The 23,616-nt window shown below is 42.3% G+C and overlaps 1 protein-coding gene across 1 annotated transcript; it reads left to right on the plus strand.

Moving 5' to 3' along the window:
- The first annotated feature begins 2,722 nt into the window (after window positions 1–2,722).
- On the plus strand, window positions 2,723–23,340 carry CFI (complement factor I). The gene is made up of 14 exons (XM_077300627.1): window positions 2,723–3,043; window positions 3,342–3,630; window positions 4,157–4,301; window positions 6,914–7,083; window positions 8,630–8,740; window positions 9,898–10,014; window positions 11,969–11,998; window positions 12,199–12,237; window positions 13,058–13,096; window positions 14,678–14,781; window positions 16,913–17,019; window positions 18,420–18,697; window positions 21,386–21,487; window positions 22,818–23,340. The coding sequence occupies exons 1-14, from the start codon at window positions 2,984–2,986 to the stop codon at window positions 23,033–23,035; spliced, it is 1,809 nt and encodes a 602-aa protein (XP_077156742.1). The 5' UTR covers window positions 2,723–2,983; the 3' UTR covers window positions 23,036–23,340.
- Window positions 23,341–23,616: the final 276 nt, after the last annotated feature.

Below are 23,616 nucleotides of genomic sequence, written 5' to 3' on the forward strand. Positions count from 1 at the left end.
CTATTGGACACTTGGCCCATCTCCCGAATGCCGTGCCACACACTCCCGTCCTCCCATGCCACCATCCTGCCCGGATGGCCGCCAGGGAGGAGGGCCGAACATTGCCGCCAATCACGGGGAGCCCGCTGGCGAGCCGCCAATGGAGCGGTCCGCACTCCAAAATGACCGCTGACCCAAACTGCCCGCTGACGAGCCCCCGCCCACCCTCGACCTTCGCCCGCTACATTAGGAGGCCACCGACGAGCCGCCGCTGGAGCCCGCGGCCTCCCATCTCACCTCCTCTTGCTGCTCGCTGCCACTACAACAACTCCGCAGAGCCGCAGCCCGCAGTCCACAATGGCCGCTCTCACCGGTAAGCTGCCTTGACTCTCCCTGCCCTCGCCTCTTCCTCCCTCTGCCTCTGAGATCCCTCCCCTACTACGCGCCACTTCCGATGCGGCAGATCTACCACCCCTCTCTCTCTTTCTACTCACTGCTAGCGCCTATTGTTTTTTTTACTACAATGAGCTTTATTCCTAGTTTATTTTATAGTTAAGGACTTATGGCTGCCCATTTGGAACTAAAGCACTTAAATGTCAGGTAACAAGTTCCAGCCCCAGTGAAAGCAGCATGAGTGGGGGTGATTTCCCCAGGGCACCTGTATGGGTGGAGTTGTCATCTATCCCACATTAGGGACCTAGGGTGCAAAACATTCTTGGCCCTAATTTAGATCATGAATCTTTTTATAGTTGATTTTGCTGGTTACAAAATGTCTACATTGAAGTTTGTTCTGAATAAGAATTGAAGTGCAGCCCGAATTATATGGACTTTTTTGGAGCTGATTCCTATTCAGATATGTATAATATTGCAACCTTGTTATACTTACTAAGTACACAAAACAATGTGGTTGTTTTTCTTTTAGAACGAATCATCTGATTTCGCAGTAATTCACCTTATCAGTGAAAATTGGGAAACAAGGAAATGAACTATTACATTGACTCTGTTGAGCTTTATGCATCTTTCCTTTTTCTTAGCTTAGGGCTTGCCAAGCTAATGATGTATGGGACGGATAAAAGCCTGTTGATATAAACTGTATCATTTATCTCCAGCAAAATTCCAAGAACTAAAGCCAAAGGCAGCAGAAATTTAGAAATCATCTTAATGATTTCAGCCCTACACACGTCTATCTGTAAACAAGTACAAATATATAATCATCATTCAAAATAAAACACAAGTATGTGTATGTGTATAGACAGAATAAATAAATTACATCGCAATTTATTGCATGATCCTTCCAAGAAATACTGGAAGAATGCAGGGGATTTCTGATATGTAGTTTTATGCAGTTTAGGAAAATAACTTCATTTATACCTGAACTCAGTATTCAGAATTGCAGTCAATCTTGCTACCAAGTCAGTGTATTAAAAACAGGAGCATATGCTCAATTTCCCCTATTTAGCAGGAACTGTTCTTTTCTTCTTGCACCTTGGTACCTTACTTGCCCTTATTATGTACTGTTTTTGCCTTTTGCCAATGCTTGGCTAATTTATTAGTATGACTTGCTCGCATAGTCGTGCAAGTTTAATCTGTATGTGCTCTGAGCCCTAGAAGTTAAATCTCCCAATATAGAAGGGATACATGTTGTCTATGCCACACGTGCAAATTAGTGTGCATGAATGCTCAAGTCTTCTGATGTTTCCTTTGTTACAGTCTCTGTTTGTAAACAGACGGCATATTGTGGGACAGTTGATTTCCCAAATATATTTTAAGACCAATTAAAATAAGGTCTTCTAAGATGTTAAACCAGTAAAGGTTTAGTAAAGATTTAGCAGTGTAGCATATGGTAGGAGGGATGTTAGAAGCATGTTATTGTTACCAGTGCAATGTCGGAGAGTATGCTAGAGTTTGAGTGTGGAGTAAAAAACCAACCCTGCATCTGTGTAAGTAAGATGTCCCAGAAAAATTTCAAGTTAACTCAGAAAGATCAGGCAGTTAATGTACACTGTGACTATTTATTGAATGTTCAGTCTCATGGCCTAGCTAGACATTACAAGACCTTATATCCCCTGCATTTCACTCAAGCCCTATCAATAGGGTGGTCAGAATGCCCGCTTACTGTGCATTTTCCAGTACATGCTTTGGGAGGCTTGTCCCTTACCTATGTTTGATAGGGTGGTGTGGAGCCACCTTCATGGCCAGCACACCCCATAGGAAATTATTGAAGTAGCCTAGAATTGCCAACTGCAGCTTGGGAAATACCTGGAGATTTGGGGGTTGATGCCAGGTGGGGAGCAGAATCCCCCCTCCAAAACTACCTTTTCCTTTGGGAATTCATTCCTGTAGTGTGGAGATGAGTTACAATCACAGGAAAACTCCAGACTCCACCTGCAGGCTGGCAACCCTAAGCATGTCTACTTGTAAGAGGGGCTTACTCGCTGGAAAAAGGTTTTAGGCATCTAATCTGAAGTCTTTGTAAGTCACAATAAAAGGATTTTAGCAACGTGTGTTTGAGAGCCTATTATTTGTTGATTTTTCAGCATTATGAACAATATACATGTACTAGTTTTCTTTTGTTGGTTTTAGTTACCCTTCCCAGAACTAGGCTCACAGAGCTTTTTTTGTCCATTTGCCAGGAAATTGAGCAACTGACCAAAAGAACCTTGAAATATGAGCCTCTTGGACGGGAAATGGGCAGGGCAGGATACATTTTCATTTGTGCTGATCCAAAGAGGTTTCTAAAGTAAAGAAGCTGCATTGTGAAACTCTTAAAGGGTGGGAGAGGTATGAGACTTGCATACCTACTGGGATTTTCTCTTGCCTTTTCCGTAGTTACAGGCAACTAAGCTAAACTGAGACACAGTCCTCTCAGAGTTCAGAACCATTAGTCCACAAGGCATTTTTTAAATGTTTACTAATGGTTAAAAATTAAACGTATCAAGAAGTCAGAGGCTTTGAAAAATTGCAAGGAAAGAAGATCTAAATAGGCAGAAAGATACTCTTCATCATGAGACTACTAACGGTGGTTTTAATTTCATACTTATCACTTTGCACTTACACAGTAGAGGTAAGAATTTTATCTTAGATAAAAATGTTTATAACTGAGAAACACTTTATATCTGTAATATATTTTATTTATTTATTTATTTATTTATTTATTTATTTGTTTGTTTATTTATTTGTTTATTTATTTGTTTGTTGTTAGGAATTGTAAGAACAACCTGGCTGGGGCAAGTTATGTGCTCTTTCCAGTGCAATCCTAAGTATAGTTAAAGCCTGCTGAGACCATTAATTTCTATGGATTTGGACAGGGGCAACTCTGCTTGGAGGATTGTACTGCTAGAAGGATTTTTCCCCCCCTTTAGGATAAACTTGGGACCAGAAAGAAGGCATCCCAGCAAGAAAATTATTTGATAGAAGAGTGTGTAAAGAAGAGCTATACAGATAATTCTTGCAGAAAGGTTTTTTGCCAACCTTGGCAAAGGTGTATGGATGGCACCTGTTCCTGCAAGCTACCCTATCAGTGCCCAAGGAATGGCACCTCTGTTTGCTCTGCTGAGGGAAGGACTTTTCGAACTTACTGTCAGCTCAAGAGCTATGAATGTCAACGTCCAACAAGCACATTTAGGAGCAGAGGAAACTGTAAACTTCAAGGTATGCATTTTGTATCTCTCTTCGTAATTTATAGTGACAAGGGTCAGTTATGTATGGGAAACTCAAACATATTGGCATTAATAGGTCTCCCACTTATTCTGTAATGTTTTCAGGATATGGTCTTAAGTATCTTAGAACATGGTAAGGAACATTTTTGCAAGACAAGAATCTTAATGCTTTGGTTACAAACTGAATTTCTTTTTGAAATGAGAAATGCAAATTTGCTGAGGGTTTGTGTTCAGTTTGTAGTAGCAAATGAAACTGTTTAATCAAATGCAATATGTCGTTATCATGAATATTTAAGTAATATTGGTTCCATAGGTTTCCAGAATGATGCCTAAAATCTGCATTGTCATATTTTCTTTGGTTTTAAGGGGGGTTATTATGACTTTTTGGCTGAAGATTACAGAGAAATTAAGATTCAAGGGAGTTTTCCATTTTAAAAACTTGCCATAGTGGGAGTGTCACATGCTGGTTAGCTTTGAAGCTAAATAGAAGTGTTAGCAAGTTTAATTTTGCCTTCTAGACAACTTTGAAGTTTTCTTGAAGCCAGAAAATGCATCACAGAGATTCATTGAAGTTGAAATAAATTCCCAGAAGATGTTTGTTTGTGGGCAAGGATGGAGTATGAATGAAGCAAATGTGGTCTGCAGACATCTTCATTTCCTGGAGTAAGATCATGTGATTGGGAAACATTTTATGATGATAACTATGATGTTTAAAAAGAGTGCAACTGTAAAGATCTCTGTAGCAGAAGCATGCAGAATTGGAAGAGCTAGGCCATAGTTCAGTGATGAGCACAGATTGGAACTGTTGATAAGAGTTTAGAGTTTAAAGATGCAAAGAGGGATAAAAAACCAGGTGCTTCAAGAGAAAGATAATTTTATTGAGAAGAGAAACAACTTTGTAAGTAAGAAAGGAGAGAAATAGCCCTAACTGTCTACCTGAATAACTGTTCTTGTGGGAAAGCATGAAGGAAGTATATGAAATAAAATAGAAGTATGAAATAAAATAAATATGCAAAGGAGCAGGAAGTCTCCAGCTGAGCCAATCTGGACACAGGAAGAGTTTTATTTGAAAATAGAAAAGAAGAAGAAGTTGGTTCTTATATGCTGATTTTCTCTACCAGAATGAGTCTCAAAGTGGCTTTTTTCAAGTTGTATATTCAAGGGAGTGAATTTTCCCTAGAAACTGGGAAAGTTACTGAAAGTCAAAATAGATGGTACTGGCATTGATGGACTAATAGCATGTGATTCAATACAAGACACCTTCTTTTCTTGCAGGTTGAAATTATGCTGTAAATTGTTGGCCTCCAGAGTAACTGGTTGGCTACTGTGTAAGCCAGAATGCTGAACCACTGGCCCAAACCAACAGGGCTGTTCTTATGTAAACTTGGGTAGTATTTAGTATGATACAACTTGAATTTTTAAAATATTATCTGACTTGTTAATTATAATACCATTCACTGTTCTAGAAAAGCTATCATTATAATTTCTGATTTAGCTCAAAATAGTTACCTTATTGAGGACAAATCATGTAGGTGATAAGGAGCAGAGAGGACAAGATTTACCTTTGTGCAATCCCATGTGGTAAATTCCAAAAGAAGGTAAATCACCTCCCCCCACATTCAGAATACTGTTATAGCGGCCATAAAATCCAGTGAGTTTTTAGTGACATCAGCATAAGGTAAAGTGACTCAAACTCCATTCCACTATACATAAACTGATGAAGAAGATCAACTAAGGACCAAACTATACTAGGGAACCTGGACTTGACTTTTTAAAACTTGTCTTGTGTATTTTGGTCCCTATATGGCCATCTCAAGAAGAAGTACACTTTTCTCAGTCCATTGACTTCAGTGAACTTCAAGGGTGTAACTGTGCTTAAGATGGCTTTGCAATAGTTATTTGCCTGTCTACCATTCTAAATATATTTTTATATCTGTGAAAGAACTGGACCATTTCCACATTAGGAGGCATACCTTCTTATAGCCTTGTTTTGGATTTCCTTTCTGCATTTGGGTTTTCCTCCCCTTATTTCCCAGGTTGAAATTTGCGTCATACTTTCTACACTGAGTTGGAATTCCAGATGCATTCCATACTACAGATAGCAGTTTCCCAGGAGGAAATGGCAGCTTTGAGAATGGACTCTCTGGCATTATAGCCTGCCCTCCCCAGGCTCCACCTCCAGATCTCTAGGAAATTCATACCTTGGAGTTTGCAACCTTAGATATTGTACCTAAAGCTGTACCCTGGGATTATACGATGTATTGTTAGAATGGCTTTACTAGTGGATAGTCAGAATAGTGGTATAAAGTTATCATATGGTGCATTATTATTATTATTATTATTATTATTATTATTATTATTATTATTATTTAGACTTATTGCCTGCCACTCCCAGCAAGCCAACCCTTGGCGGGTTACAAAGCAAACCCCAATACATAAAATCCCCATTTTAAAAACCCATTAAAATACACACAAACATGGTTGTGAAAGTTAAAAAAAAAAAATCTTGGCACGCCTGCTGGAAGGGCCTTGGTAATGCATCAGCTGGCCATCATTAGTGATGTTCCAATTGGCGGCAGGTCTTCCTTGGGGGGGGGGGAGACCCTCCCATACAGGATGCTGCTATACAGAACTTAGTCCCAAACACTACATGATAGCAGCTCACCCACATCTTAAAACACATGACTGTCGGATCCACATGGAAACAGAGAAGAGATAGTATGAATTAGAGCAGTGGTTCTCAACCTGGGGGTCGGGACCCTTTGGGGGGTCGAACAACCCTTTCACAAGGGTTGTGAGAGGGTGAGCAGCTAGGCTGGGGGGGCACCACCACTGTGGCTGCTCCTCCTGAAGGCGCCTGCCAATTTATAACCAATTTATATACAATCATGAACAATGCATCCTCATGCCATTGGTCAGTTTTGGTTTAATTTCTGAGAAAGAACATTTGCATAGTTTTATGGTTGGGGGTCACAACAATATGAGGAACTGTATTAAAGGGTCACAGCACTAGGAAGGTTGAGAACCACTGACTTAGAGACTCAAATGGACACACATTCTGGAAGTGCTGAGCTGTTTCTAGCTCATGCCCCCCTTGCATCCCCTCCCACAGGCACTTGTCAAAATTCCACAGTCATAGCTGTATAGTTTTATTGACATCATAGAATCAGGCTGAATTCCACTAGACCTAGCTAGTTCTTGTATCTCTCCTTGTCTACAGTGGACATTAAAACCTGAACTATGATTCTCGATACACTTTTGTTTTCATTTTGCAGAGGGGCTAAGCGCATAAAATTGGAACAGCCAAATGATGCCTGGAATTCATCAGAATGTCTCAAAGCAACTTGCAGAGGCATAGAGACCAGCCTAGCAGAATGCACTCTAGCTAGAATCGATAGGGGTCACAGAAAGCTTGCTAAGGTCGAGTGCTATACAACATTTAGAGGTAAAATACATTGTACAATGTGGGGTGGGGAAGCGGTGAGCTTGGTTAGTCTATTTATACTGTGTGGTTCACTTAATTGATGCCGTAAAATGTGAAGCCAAAGGGCTCGTGTTACAAAGATTCATTACTTAGTATGAGCTTTTGTTACAATGTAGTCGTTGTTGCAGCCAGTGTTCCCTCCAAACTGTGCAAGCGAGCAGTTTCTCATTCACACAGGAAGCCCTGCTCAGCAGTAACCTGGAGCTGCACAGGGTCTTTCACTGCCCATTGCCCATTGCCCATTTTAAGATTACAGCAGCCTATATTCTGTTCAGGATGTGAACTGCATTGTTGTGGGGGAGGGAGGATTAGAGCAAACATTGATTGCAGCCCTAATAAACCCCAACTAGCCTGATCTGATTGGAGCTTGGAAATTAAGCTGGGTCTATACTTGGATGGGGGACCACGAAAGGAAGACTGGGACAGAGGAAGGTAATGGCAAACCATTTCTGTTCATCACTTGCCTTGAAACCCATGAGACACCGTGAGTCAGTTGCAACTTGAAGGCACACTTGACTTACTAGTCCTTCTTGCCTGGAAATTATTGTACTGTTGCCATTAAAAGTCAGACATGATCCAAAGCTGAATGGCACTTTTTCTTTAACGTGCTTTGGAGTCGATTACCTTGCTCGGTCTCAGCGAAACTGTTCTCATTGCAGAGACTTGGGTTTTTGTAAATTGGAATGTAATTTACAGTACAATGCAATGCCCAGGTTCTGTTTAGAGACCAGTAATCAAACCGCCATCATTAAAGGCAGCAGAGTCCCAGGCAGTGCATCACTCTAAAATCCCTACGGCAGCATAGCACCACTTGTCAGTTTCCTATGCTTGCTCAGCAAAGAGGATATGTGCAAAAAAGACACACATGCCCTCCAGGGTGTGGAGATCATCGTAATGTAATAAAGAAATAGTAATCACTTCAGAGTCCATAGTAACCTCTCTACAAGCCACCAATCAATGTGCTGTTACCTCCTCTAATAGGGGGGAGAAAACAGCCAACCCTGCAGACATGTGGTCCGGTGATTCAGTCATACATCTGTGTCTACCACAGGAGGTAGACAGTGGGAAAGGGAGGGAAATAGCAACATTCATTGGAAGGAGAACTGTGGTGTGATCAGGAGGAGCACCAGAGAGAACTCTGCAGATGTACATTTTACTCTTCTTCCTGCATCAAGATTCCCTTTTGCCTTGTACACACATGGCTGCTCCAGCTACGGCACTCATGTGCTTCTGTGGTTCATTCCACAGAGGCAACCCCAGTAGCATGCCCAAGGTCTGTCCAGGAACAATCCACTAGACACACAAGACAACACAGAGCATAGGCAACACATAGCAATCCCCTAGCCAGCTTGGTGTCAATACCAGCCATATATACCAGGAAAACAGAATGAAGTGATGCCCTATTATTGCCACTGCCCATTCATTCTCAAAACTAGTCCTCTAAAGAAGTTTCCTCTACTTCAGCAGTTTTTCTTCAGAAGTAATTGTTTGTCTTCTCACTTGACAGAATGTAACGTAAATGAATTCCGCTGTGTCAACAGAAAATGCATCCCTTCAGATAAAACGTGTAATGGAATAAATGACTGTGGAGACCTAAGTGATGAATTGTGTTGCAAAAGTATGTGGCTGCCGGTAGACCACCTTAAAACATTTTTTTTCTTGGTATATAGAAGCACATATCTGTGAAAGTTGCTATATGGTTGACAGATGTCAAGCATAGCCAATTTAAAAATATCTTAGGAATTTCTCTTGTACGACACATGCAAACAAGCCAGGTGTTAATGGACGTGGACTTAAAGAGCATGAGAGGAGAAGCCAAATTGTGTGTTTACTCTGAGAGTTCCTCATGTGCTTCTCCTCACACAGGCTCTTAGTTCTGTCCCCACCCAATCTGCCCCACACAACGTGATTTTGGACACAGTCTGTAGCCGTATCTATTCACGGATAAGACTCTCACCATGAGTTGTGAGAAGGTTAAGGGCCACCTCTCTTGGAGTTAAATTGACTAGAATTTCAAACAATTCTTGTCAATTTCATCATTCTCTTGTTGAGTAGAGAACAAATACAATTAAACATGTGGAGTGAACAAAACTTCCTGCCCCATATCTTCCATTATATCAAGCAAGCAATCCTGAATGAGGGCTGACACCAGTCACCATTTATTTATTATTTTATTTATTTATTTATTTAGATTTCTATACCGCCCATTTCTTTGCAGCTCTGAGCGGTTTACATTGAACATTATATAATACAAATTACATGGAACGATGTATAGTACCAACAGTATGTAACATAAACTTTCATAAATAGTATGTAACATAAACCACATTATAAATAACCATTAACAGTAACATTGGGGGTTGATTCTTTCATGGGTTGGTTCTTTCAGTTTGGAGGTTCAGCAGCTGTTTTACGTCAGTCGGCCTCAAGCGAATGCCTGGTGGAAGAGCTCCCTCTTGCAGGCTCTGCGGAACTGTGGAAGTTCGGGCAGGGCTCTGATCTCCTCAGGGAGCTCGTTCCACCAGGTGGGGGCTATAAAGAGGAGGTCGCTTCCATTGTTCTACAAAATGGATTGTGTTGCAGCCGTAAATGCATGTGTGCGTACACGTGCGCAAACACGCAAGTAAAAGAGTTGCCATTCCATTAATAATGTGTAAATATTCAGAATTAACTGGTTCCATTGCGTAGTCTGTGCACTTACATCTGATTATATAATGCTCATAGCCTTCTATGGCTGTTGATGATGATGTATGCTGAATTGTCTGTTTCCAACAGCATGTAGAGGTCAAAGCTTCCACTGTAACTCAGATGTGTGTATTCCAAAGAAGTACCTCTGTAACAAAGAAAGGGACTGCTTAACAGGAGAAGATGAAAGTCACCAGTTGTGTAGAGGTAGGCTTCTTTGTTATCTATAGACTAATGAACATAGTTGTTATTTTGCTCACCTCCAACGTCAACGCAACAGATTCAGGCTGCTGCCTAAGCTAACATTGTAATGACAGTAGACAGGTAGCCTTGTTGGTCTGAACTCAGGTGCAACAGAACAAATTTTGAGTCCAGTGACATCTTTAAGGCCAACGAAGTTTTATTCTGGACATAAGTGTTCACGTGCATACACTCTTCTTCAGATACCTGAATGGAATGACAAGTGTTTCCATCATATAATTCAAAAACAACATCCTTGTAGATATTTTATTAAGACCAACCAAAGTAACACATGGGCAAGCTTTTATGTTCTCCAGAACTCTTCACCATGATTGATGTTTTAAAAAGGGGTGTACCTGATATCAGATTATGATTTTATCTTATGAGCAAGTAGCTTGGTGTAGTGGTTAAGAGTGCAGACTTCTAATCTGGCGAGCCGGGTTCGATTCTGCACTCCCCAACATGCATCCAGCTGGGTGACCTTGGGCTCACCACAGCACTGATAAAGCTGTTTTGACCCAGCAGTGATATCAGGGCTCTCTCAGCCTCACCCACCTCACAGGGTGCCTGTTGTGGGGAGAGGAAAGGGAAGGTGATTGTAAGCCGCTATGAGACTTCTTCAGGTACAGAAAAGCCACAATTCTTCCTCAAATAAAAAACAAAAGCAATTGAATTGAAAGCATTACAACTAATAATGAATCAAATACCATTCTCACATGAGCCTCTTGTGGCGCAGAGTGGTAAGGCAGCAATATGCTGTCTGAAGCTGTCTGCCCATGAGGTTGGGAGTTCAATCCCAGCAGCCGGCTCAAGGTTGACTCAGCCTTCCATCCTTCCGAGGTCGGTAAAATGAGTACCCAGCTTGCTGGGGGGTAAACGGTAATGACTGGGGAAGGCACTGGCAAACCACCCCGTATTGAGTCTGCCATGAAAACGCTAGAGGGCGTCACCCCAAGGGTCAGACATGACTCGGTGCTTGCACAGGGGATACCTTTACCTTTACCTTACCATTCTCACACTGAACAGAACAAATGGCTCCTTTTAAAAAGGACAAGAGGCAAAGATGAAATGCAGTTGCCCTTACACTAACAAGACTGGATATTAAGTTTAAAACTCATCTTTAAGTGGCTTCATTTTATCTTGTTTTATGCTCTGGCTGTATTGTTCATGCTGTTTTCTTTAATAGTACCTTTATGGTGTTTTATGTTTTTATTATATCTAATTTTGTAATTGGCCGTAGTCAGTTTCCCAAAAGGTGGCATGAACATTTTCTAATTAAAAAAAAATTTTTTTTAATTTAAAATAGCCTGCTAGAAGCCTTGTGGCTGCGGCCTCTATTGTCGCCCACGAGGAGAGAGGCAGCGACAGGGCCTTGCAGCCCACAGGTACGCTCCTGCCGAGAGAAAGCCGGGGGGGGGGAGTTTGCAGCCTCCCTGTGGACCACAAAGCCCTGTCACCGCTGGTGGGGGGGGGGCTTTCCACTCCCTTTATCCCGCACTGCAGGCCAAAGGGAGCCATGGCCACCCTCTCATGCCCTCCTGCCTTTTGCCCCTATTCAATACTAGTTATTAAATAATTTAAAAAATCAGGTTACAATTAAAATAACAGAGCTGCTGCACAAAGCAGTGAATTAATAGCAGTAGCTCATTTTTGGGGGTAACCAAAATCTATCTGGCAGTTGCCAGAGAAATGTGATTTTCATTTCAGATCAGAAGATTGTAAGTGATCGCCCTCCAAGCAGCTGGGAAAAGGTTAAAACTGCTATAGAATTCTTTTTTACTTTTGTTATGGATCATTATTACTTTTGTTATGATTTCTATTGCAGTTAAAGAGAAGTAACAAATAGAATGTAGTCTAGAGTGTAAACCATACCTATTTTATGTATTTTTAATATAAATTTGTATGTTTTTTTGATAAATAGGCGATGAAACAACTGATGAAAATAAAAGAGGTAATTGTTTTTATATTATATCATACTGTTTGCTGTTTCTTTTCTAAAGTGATATTTTCTTTCAAGGATATCAGTATACAAAACTAGACTCGATCCTAGGCACTCTGTGTGATACATTTAAAGGTTCCCTTTATAAAAGAGCCCGTCTTTTTTTCTTATAAGACTTTAAATTAGCTGTGTATGCTTATTTTTCACTACAGGAAGAGCAGAAGAAACTCAGGAGGAATCCATGGATGCAGGTAACCTGATAATCATAGCATTCATGTTGCAGGCTCCTACAACTTGTCCTGACTGCTTTCAGAAAGACTAATAGCCCAGTTCTTTGGATTGGGTAGAGGGGGAAATCCCCAAATATTGATCCCTGTGTTCACTTGTTTGCATACAAAATGGGGGGTGAGTCTGATTTTTCTTTTTAATGTAGCACATGGGCAAAGGTCGTGGAAGAAAAATTGCAGTTAAAGAGAAATAACAAAACTAGACTTGATCCAAGGTGATACATAACCCATTATTTTCCTCTCTTGCCACCACATTTTCATCCCATTTTTCCTCCAAGAAGGTCCAGGCGACTTACAAATTCTCTATTACTTTATCCTCACAACACCCCTGCGAGATGGGTTAGGCACCCAATGTCACTCTGAACATCATGACTAAACTAGGGCAGGTGGTGGGGGATTGAACCCTGGATCTCCCAGATCCTGGGCAACTGCTCTTGTTTGCCTGGCCGTCCTGGCTAGTAAGAATGTGTGGACCTATCTTAATCATTTTGTTTTTTTAAAACTTACTTTATAGCCCACCTTTCTCATGAGACTCAGTCAGATTACACAATGTAAAACAATGCAACCAAATTGCATGATAGCAGCCAACAAGCAATGCAACATGACTAGGATCACAAAAATTCAAACCATGCCCCTCCCAAGTGTTCATCATAAACAGTGCAAAACAAAATGGAATTACAAAAGTAGGAAAGAATGCTGTAATATATACAATAAACAGACCTGTCCCCTTCATTTTTTCTAATAAGAATTGAAATCAGCTGGATACATTTATTTTTAACTATAGGAGGAGCAGAAGAAACTGAAGAGGAATCCATGGATGCAGGTAACCTAATGATGACAGTGATTTATCACAACAGTCATTTTGCAGGGTCCTACAACTTGCCCTGACTGCTTTCAGAAAGACTAATAGCCCAGTTCTGTGTATTTTTCATCAGAAGTAAATTCTGCTTTGGTGAGGGGGGGGGGGGAGGGCAAATCCCCAAATGTTGATCCATGTGTCCTCTAGTTTGCATCTAAAATGAGGGTGAGTTTGATGTTTTTTAAGGTAAGCAAAGGCCCTGGAAGAAAAATGATGAAAGCAACAAAATTCTCACTAGGCTGTTTTGTATCGCAGAACATTTATGTGGTTCCCCTGTTGTTGCAGCTGCCATTGCAGTGCAGTGGCAATGTGACTTCCGCATGGCAGGCTTCCCCACATTTTTCCTGCCACAGTTTATACAGTGGTCACCCCTGTAATTCCTCCCTCCCAGCCACCACACAGCTGTTTTCAAAGAGCATTTTGGTAACTGGCGTATTGTCTTATAATGGTCTTTCTCAACTTTGTTACTGTTGAGAAACCCCTGAAACATTCTTCAGGCTTTGAGAAACCCCAAAAGTGGCACGATCTTGCAGAATGCGGTTGGGAAGGATAGCTGTTTACAAGCCCACCCAGGACCCCTTCCCTTCCTGCTCCCCACAGGCCCATCATAGGCCATTTTGGGAAGAATGGCAGGTCACCGTGACCATATATGGTCATATGCTGTATGATTAACAATTTTTATATATATTATATATATTAACTCCCACCCATTCAGGAAACTGTTCCAGGGCTGACAAAAAATCCCAGGGTTTCACAAAACCCTGGTTGAGAAAGCCTGCATTATATTAATGACTGATCTTTTTAAAATTCGAAAGAGTTTCCTCCTCCAAGGGCTGAGGCCACTGTGGGGACTGGGATAAAAAAAATTCTGCTAATGTAGGTAGCAACGTAGAAACCTGGATTCCCTCCTCCCGCCCCCACAACGGCAGCCATTCCAGTTTTGCAGTGATTTTCTACAAAAGATCACAGCAAAGACAGGAAAAATCCAGGAGGGGCACAAAAGTACGATGATGCTGTGGTGACTTGTTTGGCCAAAAAATGTTATATACATGTGCTAAACAGAAAAGTGGAGGAAGATGCTTGAAATATATTGGCACAATGAAGCCTAAATGTGGCACACCATAAAATCTCTAAAATCCCTCTGAATTGCCTCAAGAACCCTTTTCATGGCGTTATTATAATCTTGCTTAATTTACACTGCCGTCCTGAGCAAAGCTAAACCATGCTACCTCCAGTGACATCAGTGGTCTTAGAAGAGTGTAACAATGTTTAGAATGGCACTGCAAGTTAGAATGGGTAGGCCTATTGCAGTGGTTTTGACTGTCAGCCATGTGTTGTGATTGAGGACATACAAGTTGTGGATGTGCTTGATGGCTCCGGTTACAAAGATACCATATTTCTTCAGCAGTGTTTCTCACCCAGAAGAAACTGTACTTAGTAATGCTGAAAACTGATATTAGTTGAAATAACTAGGAAGGGACAGACATCAAATGTCATTTTTTTAAATAAATACTATTATGACACCATTTATCTGTTTTATTAAAGAAAGGAGAAAGGCCAAAACATTTTTACCTCAAATACATTGTGGTATTCCAAAACGCACCATTACTCGTCGGAAGCGCATCGTTGGTGGACTTACTGCAGAACAGGTGAAATTTCCAGTAATTGATTTGTATAATGGTGCAAGATGCATTTCAGTGATGCCTTTTAACCAGTCCTGTAGTACTATTAGGCACAGCAAATGATCTAGGACAAAACTCTGAATACAACAAACACGAGGAAAATAGGAGTTAATTATTCACCCATGGCTTCCAACGTTCCTGTGTTGCTTTTCCTTTTCAGTTCCCTCCTCCCTGCAAAAGGGCGGAAGCCAGGGCAGACAGAGACCAGAGTTATTGTACAGAATGAAACCTAGTTTTAAGAGGCCTTTTCTATTCAGGGAACAGGTGACTGAGTAAAGTTTTTATTTTTCTATGCTTGGAAAGGGGGGGAATGAAGAAGAAGAAGAGGAGGAGGAGGAGGAGTTGGTTCTTATATGCCGCTTTTCTCTACCCAAAGGAGGCTCAAGGCAGCTTACAATCACCTTCTCTTTCCTCTCCCCACAACAGACACCCTGTGGGGTGGGTGAGGCTGAGAGAGCCCTGATATCTCTGCTCGGTCAGAACAGCTTTATCAGTTCTGTGGCGAGCCCAAGGTCACCCAGCTGGCTGCTTGTGGGGGAGTGCAGAATCAAACCCGGCATGCCAGATTAGAAGTCCGCACTCCTGACCACTACACCAAGCTGCAGTTTATTTTACCCACCCAATTTATTGGCTGTAAATTCTGCAATTAGGCAAGATGTTGGATATCTGTGATCTAAGGATAACAGCGTCCCAGAGGGACATCAGAATCCCTTGGAATTAAAGCTTATCTCCACAATACAGAGATCAGCTCCCTTGGAGAAAATAGACCTTTTGGTGGGTAGACAGTATGGCATTGTACCCCACAGAAACCTGTCTTCCTAGACTCCACCTCCAAATCTCCAGGAATTTTCCAATCTGGATCTGGCACCCCTATCTTCCCCTCCTCCGATCCCCCATTGATGGCCGGGGGGACCTGGGAACCCTACCGTGATCTGTTTTCTCAGCTTTTAAAAAAATTTCTCTTAAAAGCAGTTATAAGAGAGGAAGAGTGGAAGGAAGGCAGGATGGTATAACCTGATCTTGTGAGATCTCAGGAGCTAAGCAGGGTTGGTACTAGGAAGAGAGGCTACCCAGGAAGACCCTTCAGAGGAACACAATGGCAGACACCTCTGCTTCTCACTTGCCTTGAAAGACTCTTGCTGGGATCACCATAAGCAGGGCTGCCAACAGGATGGGGGGGGGGGACAGCTGGATGGCCCCTGAAACCTGCATCATGTGGTATTCACAGAACGCATTTTTAAAAAATCTGATGCAGTTCTGATTACCGCCACAAGGGGCGCAGGGAGAGAGCACAGCAAAGAGCTCAGCTTTTCTACAAAGTTTACCCCAAGGCTAAGGCAAACTGCTGATCAGATTTTGCTAAATGCACCAACTAAGCTTGTGCTAGAATAAGGGAAGACTAGCTAGGACTAGGCACAGCCTCTGAATAAGGTCTGTGGTTTTCTTTTTCCTTTAGTCTCACCCAGTTCCTGCACAAGGGGCAACCTTGTTAGTGTGCGGTGGCATTTGAAACACACACACACACACATCTTTGCTATCTTTTTCTACATTTCTCTTACTCTTTTCCACATCTCCTTTATTTTGCTCTCTTCCTTTCATGGTCTGCCATTTATCCCCACTTTTGAGATTCCTAGTTTTCTTTTCTGATGAATTATACCTGCCACAAATGGACAGGCACATGGACATGTGGATCCAGCCAGCCAAGTAATTTGTTTTGTTATAATATTTGGTTTGGAAGGCAGCTTTGTCCAGAGACCCATGTTGGTCCTTGACAGCCCTGGCCAGAGGTGGGCTATGACTTGTGCTGAATTCTTGGCAATATATGAAGGGTTCTAGTTACAAACAGACACATGAAACTGTCTTACTCTTGGTCCATCAAAATCAGTATTATCTACTTAGATTAGCTGTGGCCACCAGGATGGTCTTCCACATCATCTTTTGCTAGAGTCTATTACTGGAGAGGTTGGGGATTAAACCTGGAACCTTCTCCTTGTCAAGCAAAAGCTGTACTGGTGAGCCACAGCAAAACACCAGGAAGGTACTAAAAAAAAATAATCTTTTGCAAGAGATACAACTTGACCTGACTTTTTTTGTGCAGGGTCAATTTCCTTGGCAGGTGGCAATTAAAAGTCTTGCATCACAAGTGAACTGTGGTGGGATTTATATTGGGGGCTGTTGGATTCTCACTGCCGCACACTGTGTTAGGTAAGTAACTTGGGGGGGGGGAGGGGGTTCAGAATAGATTACAAAAGACAGCCTTGCCTTGTACTACAGGGTTGAACCAAGTTATATTTTAGTAGGTCTGCATTGCTTTGATGGGCATGGCTTCCCCAAAAGAAGGCTTGGAGTGAGCCATGGTGAGCCAACACAGAAATGTTTCACAGAGGCAGAACTGCAATTTTCAGGGTTCTCTGGGAAGAGGGAATTAGCGTAACACTGTCCATGGCTATGATGTATATATAATGTGGCTGTGCTCTGCCATACGAAAATGGCGTAGTGGTTAAGAGCAGCAGTTTCTAATCCAGAGAGCTGGGTTTGATTCCCCACTCCTCTACATGTAGACAGCTTGGGTGACTGAGCTAGTCACCGTCCTGATAGAGCTGTTTTCACAGAGCAGGGAAGGGGATTGTGAGCCCCTTTGAGAGTGCTTCGGGTAGTGAAAAGTGGGGTATAAAAACCAGGTCTTCTGCCTCAAAATCTGGATGACACAGCCATCAAAAATGAAGGGGGAAGGAGTAAAGAATCATGGGAGAATTTGAGAGTCAATAGCACCACCCTGCAATATAATTTGGCAGTGACAGCAAATTAGAATAGTCTGAAACTGCACCATCTCTGATATACATGTGGACCATCATTTGCTTGAAACACAGTTGGTTTTAGGTTTTGGGGGGCCCTGGCCAGAAATAAGTCACCTTCCTAATGCCACCCATGATTGCACTCCTTCCCAGATACCTGCTGACCCACCTATGTGGCTCCCTACCTCTGCTCAACTGTATAGCCGTCCCCTGTGAGCTCTCCTGCCACCCATGCTCCCAGCCACATTCATCACCCATATGCCCTTGCCTCAGTGGTGCCAGTAACTACAGCCAGGTGGCAGGTGGCAGTAACTACAGCCAGGTGGCAGGCATAGGCAAGGAAGGTAGTGGTAGTGGGTGCTGCTGGAAGGGGTAGTGGGTGCTGCTGAGCCTTTGCAAGTGCCATACCTTGACATATACTGATGCCAGCTCTGGTTTCAAAGCATCCCCTCATTAAAATCTGAGTCTGCCATGAAAACGCTGGTGGGCGTCACCCCAAGGGTCAGACATGACTCGGTGCTTGCACAGGGGATACCTTTACCTTTATACACATTCACTGTATTAAGACATCAGTTGGACATGCCTAATCCTTTGTTAGCCTCCTTCTGATCAAAACTGGTCTGACTTCAAATATTCCTATTGCGTCTGAACTGCAGTTTGAAATAAGATCTCCCCATCGTTCCAGAAATCCACAAAGAATGGTGCTTTGAAAAGTGAATAATTATTTATATATGCCCTTTGACTGATTAATTTATTAACTGGAAATCTAACAGAAGCCAAGGTTGACATTTATGTGTGTTTATTTTTCAGACAAAGCCAAGTTCATAACTATGTCATATGGACTGGATTGCTAACTACAATAAATCTGAATCAAGGGATCGACACCTTTCATCTAAAAAGAGTGATAATCCATGAGAACTATAATTCCAAAACATATGAAAATGATATTGCTTTGCTGGAAATGATCAACAATAGACAAGAGCCGGTCTGTTCTCCAGCCCACACGGTGGCTGCATGCATCCCCTGGTCACCGTATATGTTCAGAGCAGGTCACCAGTGCAAAGTGTCTGGTTGGGGACGGGCAGAAGGTAAAATATGACTGGGTTCTGGAATTATGACTTCTTTAATTGCAGCTAGCCCATAAGCTTTTCAAGCTACAATGGGCCAAGGTTCTCCCAGAATTACAGCTGATCTTCAGGCTACCAAGATCAGTTCTTCTATGAGAAAATGGCAGCTCCAGGGGGTGGACTCCATGGCATCCCATCCTGGGCATCTTCCTTCCCCTCTCCAAACTCTGCCCTCTGCGGGTTCTGAATCCAGAGCTCCAGGAATTTCTCAACTCACAGCTAAGGCCTCCTTCATTACCATCGCTGTGCGCACTTGCACTCATGCTGAAATCCCTGCTGTGTGAAGACAGACATACCTGTTAACTGGAATAACTGCAGTGGCCTCCCCTGAAAAATCATCATTGCTTCTTTCCCTGCTAACTTAGAGTCATAGAATAATAGAGTTGGAAGGGACCTCATGGGTCATCTAGTCCAACCCCCTGCACTATGCAGGACACCCACAGCCCTATCGCTCATCCACTGTAACCTGCCACCACCTTGAACTTTCACAGAATCAGCCTCTCCATCAGATGGCTCTCCAGCCTCTGTTTAAAAATGTCCAAAGATGGAGGACCCACCACCTCCCAAGGAAGCCTGTTCCATGGAGAAACGGCTCTGTCAGGAACTTCTTCCTGGTGTTTAGATGGAATTTCTTTTGAATTAATTTCAGCCCATTGGTTCTAGTCCGTCCCTCCGGGGCCAGAGAGAATAACTCTGCTCCATCCTCTATATGGCACCTTTTTAAATACTTGATGGTTATCAGATCCCCTCTCAGTCATCTCCTCTCCAGGCTAAACAGACCAAGCTCCCCCAACCTTTCTTCATACGTCTTGGTCTCCTCGCCATCTTTGTTTCCCTCCTCTGGACACGCTCCAGTTTGTCTACATCCTTCTTCAACTGTAGTGCCCAAAACCCAACACAGTACTCCAAGTGAAGCCGAACCAGAGCAGAACCAGTACCATCACCTCCCATGATCTGGACACAATACTCCGTTTGATGCAGCCCAAAATCCCATTTACCTTTTTAGCCAACGAGTCACACTGCTGACTCATGTTCAATGTATGGTCTACCAAGGTTCCTAGATCCTTTTCACACATGCTACTGCCAAGACAAGTCTCTCCCAGCCTATATTGGTATTTTTGGTTTTTCTTATCTAAATGCATAACTTTACATTTGTCCCTATTGAACTTCATTTTATTCAGTTTAGCCCACTTCTCGAGCCTATCAAGATCATGCTGTCTTCTGATTCTGTGTTCTGTTGTGTTTGCTACCCCTCTGGTAAAGATACATCTCCCACTCATCACCATGTGGAACATAGCAACTCAACCTGACATTGACGGTGTTACCATTTAAAAAATAAATTCGCAGTAGGTAGGAATGGGAAAGCAGAATGGCAGGGGAAATGGAAATGGAGAGGGAATTAAACTAAAGGAGGGTAGAGTGGTACAGAAATCTACCTCTTTGCATCTACATAGATCTCAAACCTATTTTAACTATGATCTTCCTGGAAAGAGAGCACCATAGCAGGGGGGGGGAGGACATGACAAAGCACATACACCCACGCACGCACACACACTCCATTGTGGAGAGAATTCAGGCAAAACCTCCATGTGGAAGAAACCAGAGACTAGGATAGGGACTATCCTCATTCAAGTGGAGTAATTGTTCTATCACCCTTAGGAAGTAGCTCTTTTGGCAAGCCCCAGAGCAACCTTGTTTTATCAGCGCTCGACAATCCACAGAACATTATTTCCCTTCACAAAGGAAAGTCGCACTGAGATTTGTGACTTTAATCAGTTCTCAGTTCCTAGTCCACTGTGTAATTCCCAAACTACCAGTCTGTTTCCAGGCACAATTCAAAGTGCCAGTTTTGATTTAAAAAGCCCTACGTAGCGTGGAATATGTGAACCACCCATTCCCATACAAACCTATCCAACCTCTAGGTCCTCTCTAGGGTTGCCAATTTTCAGGTGGCCTGAAAATTGAGATCTAGAGATTTCCCATTATTACAGCTGATGATCTCCAGGTAACAGAAATCAATTTGCCTGGAAAAAATGGCTGCTTTGGAAGGTGGAGTGTGCAATATTATACCCAGTTGAAGTTCATCCCCAACCCCTCTCAGATTCCACCCCAGAAATCTTGAAGTATTTCCCAACCTGGAGCTGTGAACCCTAAAGTGATTCCAGCCTCAGGGGTTAGAAGCTACCAGAGACAAGACCTGTTCTGGGATGGTTCCTGATGGTGAAAGTCACTCCCTGTAGGTGTCTGATTAAAGTTAATGCCTCTTAGGCAACAATGAAGAACAGTGTAATTTCCCCAAGCTTTCATTGGGCTTTACTGGGTAAATCTTGCTAAGGAATTTACTTTGTTCTTATGGCATTTGTTAATGTTTCCTAGTTTCTTTTTTGATGATGTATTTTATATACTGCTAGCCAAACCTGCAAGTCTTTTCGACAAAGTATTTTCTGTGATTGATAACCTGTACTTCATGGTATGTGTGTTTTGGTTTTGGGGGGTTTTTTGCCACTTTATTTGCTGCCTCCGTCTGCTCATGTTCTTGGCTTGCACCCCAGTTGTGGATGTTCATGGATCCCTGGCTTGTTTTTGGTGAATTGTGAACAATTTCTAAATTGTTGATTGACTGATTTTGCACTTCTATTCTCCCTTTAGGTTTTGAAAAACAATATATCCTTAAATGGGGCTTTGTTAATTTAATGTCGAACTGTTCTGAAATCTATGGGGAACGCTATTTCGAAGGCATGGAATGTGCAGGTGAGTGTCATTCAGATAACTTTGGGACCTCCCCTGACACATACTCATGAGTCAAGATGATTTAGGCAGATTTGTTTTGGTAGCCATGTTCCAACTGTGCACACGCCAAAACATAAATCGACTTAGCATGTGAGTAGCCGTGTTGGTCTGAAGTAGCACAATAAAATGAGTCCATAGCACCTTTAAGACCAACAAAGATTTATTCAGGGCGTGAGCTTGCACTCGAAAGCTCACGCCTTGAATAAATCTTTGTTGGTCTTAAAGGTCTTACTGGACTCTGATTTTATTGTACTGTGGTTTTAGTTGGGATACAAGAAATTTGGCAGCACAAGGACCGTTTATGCACTGGAGGTTTCATGCCACTCTGCAGGCTAGAGTTTTAGTCATAGCAGGTTGCCTCACCTCTTCTTGCACCCACATGGGGGAACACTTGGCCTGGGGCACCTCATCTGCCTCCAATTTGTGCTCCTGCATGGGAGCTGGGGCCCTGAAGTTCCCAGTGCATAAACGGTCAAGCAGCTACCATGGGCCTTTTCTTGTATTTCTACTCATTCCAGAGCTCAAGCAAGAGTGGAAAATGTTGTGCTGGATTCAACCCAGTAAGTCCAAGCTACCCCACCTGTGGTGATAAGTTTTAGCAATCTAGAGCAGTCACTGATTGAGCCAATATTCAGTACCTCTCCATCTGCCTGGAATTTCACAAACCCCTTTGTAATTACAAAGTTCTGGGCAGGTATTGACAAATAATTAACAGCACAGGAAGCAGGTATGCCCCCAGGCAATTTTCTGAGTTAATAAGAATCTTGATTGATTATACAACATATAAAATTTTACAATAACACTATAAGGCATTGTGTGAAATATTAGTCGGAAGTAACATCCATTCACTATATAACAGCCTGTACAAACAAGATGCCTACACATACACTAGGGCTATCTCTGGATATTCTGGATTGTGTTGTCTGTCATCAGTTGCTAGAGTCAGATGTCAAACTGAAATTTGTCTCCGATGGACACAAACACATGCTTTAGCACTCTCCTCTCTTTTTCTCCTTAAACAAAGCTCTTGAATCAGAACTTCCTCAACCAAGCTCTAGTTTGCTACGATATCCAAACTCAGGTCTCTTGGCCAATGGAAGTAGGGTTGCTCTGCACAAGGGGGAATTCTTAGCCTTATTTATATCCTCTCATTGATAATCTGAGTTTTGTCTTTCATGATGCATCCAATATCAAGCTTTACAACAATCTGAGTGCTGATGAAAGAATGGTAGTGTTTCAGTTCCACAAAATATGTCTAACAATGAGGCTTTTCTCCCCTCCCCTTCCTCAGGTACGTACGATGGTTCTGTAGATTCCTGTAAAGGTGACTCAGGAGGACCTTTGGTTTGCTTTGACTCTGATAACGTGGCTTACGTTTGGGGTATTGTGAGCTGGGGTGAAAACTGTGGTGAAGAAGGACACCCCGGTGTTTACACAAAGGTGGCTGATTATTTTGAATGGATTAGCCTTCATACTGGCAAGCCTGTGATTTCCCGATTTAATGTGTGAAGTATTCTCTTATTCTCTCATACAATAATGAAAGGCTGTCTGCCGAAGACTGGGGGCGTAATTCTAGCTCAAGTTAAGCATATTTCAGTTTCTTCCACAAATCAGTGAACACAAAAGCTGTTACTTCTGATTGGGTCATGCCTTGACAGTTTAGCAACGTCGAAGCTCTGAAATTTGTATTCTTCTTTTTTTAAATCTGTTGGCCTTCTAAAATCAATCATTGCTTTTTCATTCATCTTGCATGTGATAAAATGTACCAGTAAATGTGATACCAATAAAAGAGATAAATGTACCCATACAAAAAATTTAAAGTGGTCATTGTGTTTAGATTTGCAAATAATACATCGTTGAAAAGATGGCATGCATCGAAGAGGTCATAAAAGGACAATGTAAAGAGAATATTTACATTTTAAACTTGGCATTGGCCAATCATTCACCCCTGAGGTGAAGCCACAGGAAGTGGCAGAAATCAGAATCTCCTGTCGGATCACACCTATGGAGTAGCTGAATAAGCAGAAGGCTGCTAAATGCTAATAAATACTGCTAGTATGAGCTTCCATATCCCTAATGCTGAGCCAAAG

The sequence above is a fragment of the Paroedura picta genome, chromosome 10 (genome assembly GCF_049243985.1).
Source record: "Paroedura picta isolate Pp20150507F chromosome 10, Ppicta_v3.0, whole genome shotgun sequence".
Classification (NCBI taxonomy): Eukaryota; Metazoa; Chordata; class Lepidosauria; order Squamata; family Gekkonidae; genus Paroedura; species Paroedura picta.

Excerpts from the sequence above, each read along its gene's own strand:
- CFI (XM_077300627.1), top strand. The coding sequence starts at position 2,984 with ATGAGACTACTAACGGTGGTTTTAATTTCATACTTATCACTTTGCACT. Across the intron at positions 12,238-13,057 it reads GGAGGAATCCATGGATGCAG|GAGGAGCAGAAGAAACTGAA; the intron begins GTAACCTGATAA and ends TTTTAACTATAG. Across the intron at positions 17,020-18,419 it reads ACTGCCGCACACTGTGTTAG|ACAAAGCCAAGTTCATAACT; the intron begins GTAAGTAACTTG and ends TTTATTTTTCAG.